General features: G+C 32.8%; 2 protein-coding genes across 2 annotated transcripts; one reads left to right on the top strand and one right to left on the bottom strand.

Annotated features, from left to right (window-relative positions):
- Nucleotides 1–1,111: 1,111 nt before the first annotated feature.
- Nucleotides 1,112–2,475, top strand: LOC108201998 (uncharacterized). Its single transcript, XM_017370355.2, has 2 exons — nucleotides 1,112–1,735; nucleotides 2,155–2,475. The coding sequence occupies exons 1-2, from the start codon at nucleotides 1,232–1,234 to the stop codon at nucleotides 2,275–2,277; spliced, it is 627 nt and encodes a 208-aa protein (XP_017225844.1). The 5' UTR covers nucleotides 1,112–1,231; the 3' UTR covers nucleotides 2,278–2,475.
- Nucleotides 2,476–2,983: 508 nt separating this feature from the next.
- On the bottom strand, nucleotides 2,984–7,335 carry LOC108200539 (protein mago nashi homolog). The gene is made up of 3 exons (XM_017368733.2): nucleotides 6,978–7,335; nucleotides 5,167–5,343; nucleotides 2,984–3,235 (listed from the first exon to the last, which is right to left on the bottom strand). Exons 1-3 carry the CDS (start codon nucleotides 7,200–7,202, stop codon nucleotides 3,176–3,178), a joined length of 462 nt encoding a protein of 153 aa, XP_017224222.1. The 5' UTR covers nucleotides 7,203–7,335; the 3' UTR covers nucleotides 2,984–3,175.
- Between the last annotated feature and the right edge of the window lie 2,531 nt (nucleotides 7,336–9,866).

The raw sequence follows: 9,866 nt of genomic DNA, 5'->3' as shown, positions 1-9,866 counted from the left end.
TCTCAACGACATCGTGAGATGGGTATCCCATTTGCTGATGATCGCTGGAGTCATTATGCAGATAAAATCGATGAAGAATGCGCCGCATTGCAGGCTAAACTTGAGGCACGTCAGGAAGTTAGATTTTTGGAGGAGTGGGGAGATGTGGCCAATGTAACTTATCACTGCTGTCGAATACAAATGCCTACCCCGTGGGCCGCTGATGATGATGAAGATGAAAAGGAAGGTGGCCATGATGATGCTGGTGGAGATGATGATGATGATGATGACGACGATAGTGGAGATGATGATGATGAGTGGTATGTCGACATCACTCAGGATTGACAAAATTGATCCAACTTATGTCATGTTCTCATTTTAATCAAATGTAATTTTATTTGCAGTTTTTTAATACTGCAAATCGGAATGATATAAGCAATTTCTATTTATATTGATTAATCTTTATTTTTAGTTAATTCAATCGATTAATCCTTATTTTTATATTAATAACACTTTATTATAATACAATTATAATAAAACTTTAAAAAAATGTATCAAAATTATATTAATATTAATATTAATTCATATTAATTATTATATATTTTATATTAATATCATTAATATAAAATATATCATGCAATTATATTAAAATAAAAAAATATAATAGTATGGGCCGCCCGTGTATAGGGCGACCCCCACTGGTGCAAAAAGAGAGTAAGGGTCGCCCGTGTATAGGGCGACCTATACTGTTATGAAGAAATGGTTGGGGTCGCCCGAGTTATAATGAATTAGGCTGGTTAGTTTTGAAAAGTTGATTATAAGCTGGTTAGTTTTGAAAACTTTACGTTCAAACTGGTTAGAAATGCAAGGGAGCCACCCATATTTATTGTGTTGACTTCTTATGTATATGAGTTAGTGGTACATTGGAAATGATAAAGAAGAGAGGGTGAGAATGAAAAATTGTTGATAAATATGCATTGATAAGTGAAAAGCTCAATTATTTTGAGATAAATATTTTTTTCAAAAAGGTCATCTAATCTGAGAGGGAGGGAATAGTAAGATTAATTACAAAACCTCCGAACATTACCCACGACAATAAATGCCCATGTCCTTAAAATAAGACAACATAGATTTACTCAAACGTTACATTCCAAATCACTCCAACGGCTACTTCCCCTGCTCTTTAACTCCCAACTCTTCCCACACAAATTACTCGCACAAAATCCCGACTGAATCTCAAAAATCAATAACAATGTCGAAACAAAGACATGAAGAGCGAGAATTTTTCCTAGGAGACCGCGGCGGAGCCGTGACGGTGGTGGAATATCTACAATCCATAATGTCAAAAGAACTTCTCGGAAAATTTCCAGACAACTCTGCATTCGATTTCGACTACACACAAAGCTCAATCTGGTCACCTCTGATTCAACGCCAAAATGGTCGAGGCTTGGATATGGAGGAATTAAGTAAATCATTGTCGTCGTCTTCGTCGTTTTCTCCGTCTGTGCTGCAGAGGAAGTTGGAGTACAATGAGGAGGAGGATTGTGATGAAATGGCGGAGAATGAGATTAGTAGCAAGTGTATCACAAGTTCTGTGAGTATCAAGAAACTCACGGCCGTTTTCAAGAGAAAGATCGGCGTGAATGTGTTTGATAGTTTTAGGATTTATCGCGATGCGAAGATGAAGAAAAAGTGTAACAGAAAAGGGCTTGGTTTCTCCCCGAGCGGTGCTGTTAAATCTCCAAATCTCAGAAAGGTATGCTCCAATTTGCTTTTTTTTTTTCGGGTTAAGTATCGTTTTGATCACCGACAAGAGAGTCATGTGTCAATTGCTTGATTCTAGTTTTGGTGGTACCAAAAGCTCTTGTGTCAACTATTGTTTGCAAAGTGTATTAAAGAGGGTGATTATACATCCATGTCAGGTCAAAATTGAGAAAATAACGACATATCATTATCCGTTATTATTAGAGTGGTACTTTTGATATCATCAAAACTAGAATTAAACAACTGATACATGACCTTTTCTTCAGTGACCAAATTGATACTTAATCCTTGTTTTTGTCAATAACTAATGCTCTCTCCAACTCAGCTACATGTTCGGAAACTGTGTATTGTTTTTGTATTACGACTCTGCGGATATTGTAATTTGACGTGATAACGGAAAAAACACTGCAGGGATGGGCGAAGATGCTGAAAGCAGGGTCAGGACAGTTCAAGAGGACAAGCAAGAAGAAAGATAATGGCAATGCAAGTCAGCTGAAGTTTTCTCACAAGTACCTGGGATATTTAAATGACTGAATGCTAGTGTTCTTTTCCTCTTGGCCTGCTGATTTCATACTTGCCAGGCAGGCTGCTAGTTTTTAGTGTTTTTTACGTTGTCCATTACTATGTCAAATGTCAAGTAATGCTGCTATTCAGTTATTCATTCACATTTATTGTATTATTCGACTATTTATTTTTTTGTACCGTGAATAAAAAAGTCGACTCTTAAAACTTTATAGGGGCACACTTTAAATCATCATTATTTTCTTGGACATTTTTTTCTTCTCGAAAATAGTCAATGAGGCCGTTTGGCTTGGCTTAACTTATAACATCTCGATGCTCTGTGTTTGATAATCTCTTGTTCTCGAGAGGAAGGGCCAAGTATGGGCAAACTCAGAGTACGAAGACTCATATCTGAACAATTAAAATTAATAAAGCACAAACTCTGCATTGGACACTAGAGAGTATGACATGAATTTGATATGCAAATTAGCTAGCTTTTAACAAGTACATGGTTAATTGTTGCTGATAAATGTGAGCTGTGGATCTTACCATTAGAAAACCAGTTTTTAACATCTGCAGAATACCGCTCCTTGTGGCCTGAGGGAGACGAATTCTTTCATCAATAAACTTTCATCACCAATATTTGACAACTGGCATTAACGACAAGTAATTTCACCTCATACCCAAACAATATGCAGCACATTGTAGATTAACATTAAGCACAAAGTACATAACAGAGTAATAGAAGTTATACTCGCACCTTTAGTACCAAATCTCGAATACAATATCCTTAATACAAGTTAGCTGAAGATAAGGAAATGATAAAGCAATACTCAGACAAACACTCTCCACAGAATCTTTCACATTTTATAATTAGAGTACTTCCACCAACAAACTTTGAGGTCCTAGAAGGTAAGCAGTTTGATCCCGACTAGATAGGCTTGATTTTGAAGTGGAGTGAAATCAGAGAGAACACAAAGCACTTCAAGTCCTGCACCAACATAAATATTAAGTTAAGCAAATCAGCAAATATCAGATCTGTGTAAAACATAGCCTCGATATAAAAAATAACAGGATGGAGTGGACAACTGTCACCATTTCAACACATCAAGCTTATTAGGATAAATCAGTGATATTAATTCAGGAAAGTGATTATGCGTAAAACATAAAATGCCTTCTCTTCTAACACAACGCATGGGTTATATATTTTCAGTGAGGTTAGAATGGAGACAGAAAAAAGAAACTAGGTACAACTACCCTGACTAGGATCCATATTCTATTCCATAGGATCCACTGTGAGTAACAACCAGAAAATGCTGAGCACTAATTCTCTCTCAATATGAAAGAGGTATTAACAAAGTTATCCTCAAATAACACGTGGGGAAGTCCATTGAATCCTAATACTGAGTTTCCTACAAATTATCCAGGTGTGGGATCTGCATCTCTAACATAACCTGCCCTCTCCAAAATAATATTTTTCACATCCATAGCAGTCCATTCTTCCCCAGGTGGCAGTTACAATCCTCTATCCTAGAAATTAGATGGCCAACAGAAAGTAGATCCAGGCAATTTTATGTGAGTCCAATTACTAAAGCTTAGGAACCGGAAAGTTAGAGTTTTAACCTTTCTCCTAAATTATTTTCTTTTCACATGGGAAAAGAAAAACTGAGTAGTCTTGTTTTCATATTGCTATTTAAAAAGAAAAACTTACACATAGGCACTGGACTTGCACTTACAAACCCACAGATAATTTGACATTTTGACTCTATTCAAGCTGTTCCACCTTCCTTTATCAATATTATTTTCCCCGCCATTATTTTAAAAACACTGCTTGATCCTAGCTTGAGAGTTTTTAGCATGGGAATCTTTTAATCCTAGCTTGAGAGCTTTTAGCATGAGAATTCACACCTATAACCAATCTTCTCTTGGGGTAGCTGCAAATCACTTTTCCAGTCACAATAAAGGTCACCCTTACTTTAGAATTCACACCTAAAACCCCAGGTTCAAGAGCTCCATTTTCTCACTGTTCGTAGAGTCAATGAAAGCCCCTAATGACCACAACTTTGCACATTTCAGAATGCTTTGGCTGAGTTTAAAGCATTGACTATGACTTAAAGTGGCTTTGCGTGATAGGTTGAAAGTTATAATTTTAAGTTAATATCTGCTTGGATAATTTTGTATTATGGTTGACTTATGATTTATTAAAAAAATAGAAATAAATTTCATAGATTGTTCATTTGAACGGTGATATAAACTTTCTCATATAAAACATAAATATAAAATAAAATGCTCAAAAAAGTACCTCCTACTAACTTATAACTACATCTGTTTTTTTGACTTAAGTCACTTTTTGACTTGTACAAATAATAAATTTTCAACTTTAAGCTACAAATGACTTTAAGCCTCCAACTTAAAGCTTACACAAACATGCTCTGACTTTCGTAGAGTTGACCTTGTCACCAGAAAAGGTTTTGTTGGCCTCGTATTACAACCATTGATGTTTACAGTTACATTAATTTTTTCGCTCACTTGGACCTTGCATACCTTTATAATTAGAAGGAAAGTGGCAAAATCCACGGTATTCAATTCAATTAAACAACCACTGCTTGCCAAATTCTAGTCGCTGATTATCAAATAGACACTGACTTTTTTCCAAACAAGATTGAAGATAACATTATAATAGCAATGGTATTATATATATAGCACTGCTACATGATTACATCTTCATAAAATTATATCACAGCCTTAATAATTAGAGCGAGCAAACCCTCACTGACAAAAAGGAACCACAAAGACAAACAGCGACAATAAAGACTTAACAAGATAGCGACAATCACACAAAGCGTTAAGTTAGCAATTTCTGATTGTAAAAGGTAATAGCAGTACAAAACGGCATAATGCCAGTTGAGGTGTGAAACCAACCTGAACAAGATAATAGAAAATACGAAGTCCTTCAGGATCCTTGCTAGTCTGGACATCCATGAGTGATCCAATTTTTGATGTAGTGAAAGAGATATGCTCATTTCCCATGACAATTTCAAGCTCTTGCCTCCCAACACGGTCAGGTTCTGGCCAGCTGCTATCATCTTCCTTCATGATCTAATCAAATAACAAGTTTATAAAGGATTCAAATGCAACACCGTAATCATAGCTACTAAATATATAGAACAGAGATGAAGAGAGAGGATAAAATTATATATGTGATTTTCAATTTTTTTCTCAGCTAAAAAAAAAAACCAATCTTCGAATGCTGCTGAGCCACTGATTAGATAACAGCAATTAAAAGTTTCAAAGTAATACATACTGTTTTAGTATGATATATTATGCTGCTGTGATTCTGAACTCATGAGTTCAGCTACTGTGGTACTAATGAAACACATGACATCATCAGTAACATGATGGGGATAAGATGATATTAGAGTTCAAAATTAAGCTGCTCAAGTCTATGATAGTACTCCCCATTTTATCACCATACATGGCTGATAATAAGTGAATTGAGGAGGGAATGTGATAGAAAATTGGAAGGATTTAAGATGAAGAAAAGGATGAAAGTGCAAAGCTTAAAGAAAATGAGAACGTCGATTTTATGGCAAGGTTTGTGGAGTATATGAATAGGACGGAGGAAAAGAGCAGTCATCTGTGGTGGGACCGAGCTTGCTGTTTAAATTTCTGAGAATAGAACTAGTAAAAAACTTATATCTAAATAAGGATTATAGTACAAAATTCATTCCATTCCTTGCAGCCAAATGGAGCAGCGATTTATTCTGTAGTGGTATCATATTAATATCATACATAATTAAGCTGGTAGTGGTTATGCAATATGTTGGCTTCTAGGCCATGGTTGTTTCTAAAATGATACTACTTGGCAATTGGACTAATTCATCTACTTTTACTACCTGTAAGCCGTAAGCCCATGTTCAAAACTACTAATATATCCTTATCTTGTTATCACCCTTTGGTTCATTTCATGTGGAACACCTAATCCCTTAATGAATATGGGTGAAGGCTCTTTTACTATGTAACCAAAATAGCACAATTCAAAAATTTGTCCCAAACCACACTGTGTACTCCCGCGAGACTTGCGTTTTACCATTGACATGTATGAGAAGCATATATCTCAATATTTTGCTATAAAGATATCTCTCAAATATAGATGTGAGAGATGCACATCTCAGCATATTGCATTGATATTTACACTTTACCAGATACGTATTTCTCATATACTTGTTCTACCGCATTATTTCAGGTCCTTACTCCCAAACTATGAAAATTTACCCACTACTTGTTCAATTGTGGTAATTAACCCTTTATCTCCACAGAATAAGGAGTCACATAGTCCTTGAATGAACTAAACTCTGATCCTAAATAGTACATGGAATCATTGATTTAAGTACGGAATTTCATCCTAACATTTACTTGCAAGGACTATAGCCCCTCAATTCCTACTCGTTTTATATTAAGACTTCTATACAAACATAGTTCCGTCCCATCACCTCCATCCAACATTTTAATTCACATTTTACTTTCTTCTCTAAAATCATTCGACCTCACCCTCTCACAAGACATTCCAACCCCGCGAAAAAATCCGAATAATCAGTCAAATTCACATCAACCCACGATTATAACCCCATACACAAACATAAAAATCAGACCAAAACAACACACAACCCAAACAATTAAAAAAATCAACACAAACAAACACACAATCCAAACATATAAAACATGTAATATACCTCACTCTGAGAGATGATACGGCGACACTCTTGAAGAACAGAAGGGGTAAGAAAGACCTCTTTACGAATCATAGTATCATTCTTGTAATTGGAATTGTTAGCATATCTGAGCTTCCCATCTGGTCTGAACTCGAACTCCAAGAACTCATGACCGAACTTCCCTTTGTGTCCCACGTAGTACCGCAGGTAAAACTCCTCTTCTTCGCCGCTAACAGCCGCCGCCATTGATCAGTTTCAGAGGGGACGATAATGATGGTATATGAGTTCGATTTGTGTTGATAAAAGTGTATATTGTTTAGGGCCGCTGGGCTTTACAGACTTGTCGAGCTAAAAAAACACAGCCTTGTCTAATTGGTACAATAATGTGAGTTTTGGTTGGGTATAAATTTATCAATTTTATCGCATACTTTTTTTTTTTAAAACTAATTTTATCGCGTACTTGAAATATCAAATCTTATCATTTTACATATTTACATTATACTAGCTTATAACTATTTTATTTAATAGTTGGATTAATTCTTTATAGTTAAATTCGTCAAATGACTAATTAAAAATATATATGTTTTATTTAACATATATATATATTTCAATGAGAATGTTAAAATAATTTTTTTTACATGTTATAATTTAAGGAGGCTTATAAAATCAGGTATAAACTAACCAATCAACCTTTTAATATTTCATTGTTAATAATTAATAATATGATACAAAACCTATTATAATTTAAAGAGACGCATGAAACCAAATACCGACCCATCATACTAACTTAAATTTATTGTTTTGGTTTAATAGATAATAAAAAAATAAACTATAACATGTTATAAATTCAAGAGATCCGTGGGTCGAATACCAACTTGTTCACCAAACTTAACCAACCAACCAACTGAACATTTTATGTTTCAACTTTAATAGTGTAATAATATATAGTATATTATAGATTTATAATATTTCTTTTAATATGAGATCATTAGAGTATTTAAAATTAATGTTATTAATGTATTTTGGTAGAATATTATCACATGTTATTTGTTAATAATTATATATAATGATATTATATTTTTATATATATGTTGCCCGTGTTAATTGTAAAAACTCGTTTTTTTTAGTTAGAAAATCTGAAAAAGATAATGCGTTTTGGTTAAAAAGGCAATTACTATGTTACTCGATGTTATTTTAAAAGATTGAGTTTTTTTAGCTAAAATATATATATATAAGTAATTTATTTTAGTTAAAAAGAATAATTGGTTATATAGATAGGCCGTACTTCGACCCAAGTACCGACCGCCCAACCAATATAATGATATATATTTTTATAAATATGTCGCCCGTGTCCGTATTAATTGTAAAAGATCGATTTTTTAGTTAGAAAATTTATAAAAAAATAATATTTTTAGTTAAAAAGGTAATTACCATGTTTCTCAATGTTATTTTAGGAGATTGAGTTTTTTAGTTAGAAATATAAAAAATAATAATATATTTCAATTAAAAAGAATAATTGATTATATAGATATATAGGCCCGTACTTTGGCTCAAATTAAAAAGAATAATTAGTTATATAGATAGACCCGTATTTCGGCCCAAGTACCGACAAACCAAACTTTTTAATTTTTCATTTGTAAATGAAAATTTCATATTTAAATTTTTATTTGGAAAAATAAAATTTCAAAAATAAGTAATGTAGCTATGCGGTCAATGGACTTTAAATTGCGTGCCCAAAGTCAACGAGCTCATCTAATTTGGGATGGAGGGAGTAGTATAGATTACCACATGCCATGTTTCCAAATATACGAATTTATTCTATATTATTTTTAATATTATATAAAATGTACCCTTGCTTGCAACAAATTTTCTTTTTAATATTGTATAAACAACCTTCACCCAAAAGGTGCTTGAACCGAGTAAACAGATATTGTGGAAGTGTTGCATCAATAATATTTTCCTATATACAAAGCAAACTATATAAAAATTAACAACAATAAAAATATCCGATGAACAAAATAAATATTATAAAAAAATAACCAACAAACATATAACACTGACTGTTATTCTTCTTCTGTGTTAGGATTTGTCGACTCCCGCATCAAACAAACTCTTATCAGCTTGTCAAGACTATATTCTTCTCCCATGTTAGGATTTGCCGACTCCCACATCAGACAAACACTTATCAGCCAATCATCTTTGTCGCCATTCAAAGTATCTAGCTAGCATAGTGTAACTCATTATTGTATTAGATGGAGAAGATAAATAGGCATAAAAATTATGTTAAATTTTATGATGTCTGACCTCAATTAAAAATGGTTGATTTTAGAAAAAACTGGATTATCAAAAATATTTTCTGTTTTTGATATACACATTTTCCAAAAATATGGTCATGGTCTGGGAAGAAAATTACGCATTTTTTGGTATCAAAATAATTGAAAAGAAGTTTCAAATTCTGATTTGATATTTATTAAGTTAGGTAGTTTTTATTTTTGATATATTGACAAAGCTAATTTTGAAACTTTCTTCCAATATATCCGAAACTAAAAAAAGGTAATTTTTATTTTTGATATTTTTAAAATTAAAATCATAAGTTGAAACTTTTTTTCCAATAATTTTGATATTAAAAAAGGTAGGTAGTTTTTATTAATAATTGAAAAGAAGTTTCAAATTCTGATTTGATATATATTAAGATAGATAGTTTTTATTTTTTGATATATTGAAAAACTAGTTTTGAAACTTTTTTCAATATATCCGAAACTAAAAAAGGTAATTTTTATTTTTGATATTTTTAAAATTAAAATCATAATTTGAAACTTTCTTCTAATATTTGATATTTAAAAAGGTATGTAGATTTTATTTTCGATATTTTAAAAAAATTAGTTCTGAAACTTGCTTCCAATATATCCA

This window comes from Daucus carota, chromosome 9, assembly GCF_001625215.2.
Source record: "Daucus carota subsp. sativus chromosome 9, DH1 v3.0, whole genome shotgun sequence".
NCBI classification, from domain to species: Eukaryota; Viridiplantae; Streptophyta; class Magnoliopsida; order Apiales; family Apiaceae; genus Daucus; species Daucus carota.
Note: the sequence above shows the minus strand (reverse complement) of the source record. Positions and strands in the feature narration are given on the sequence as shown.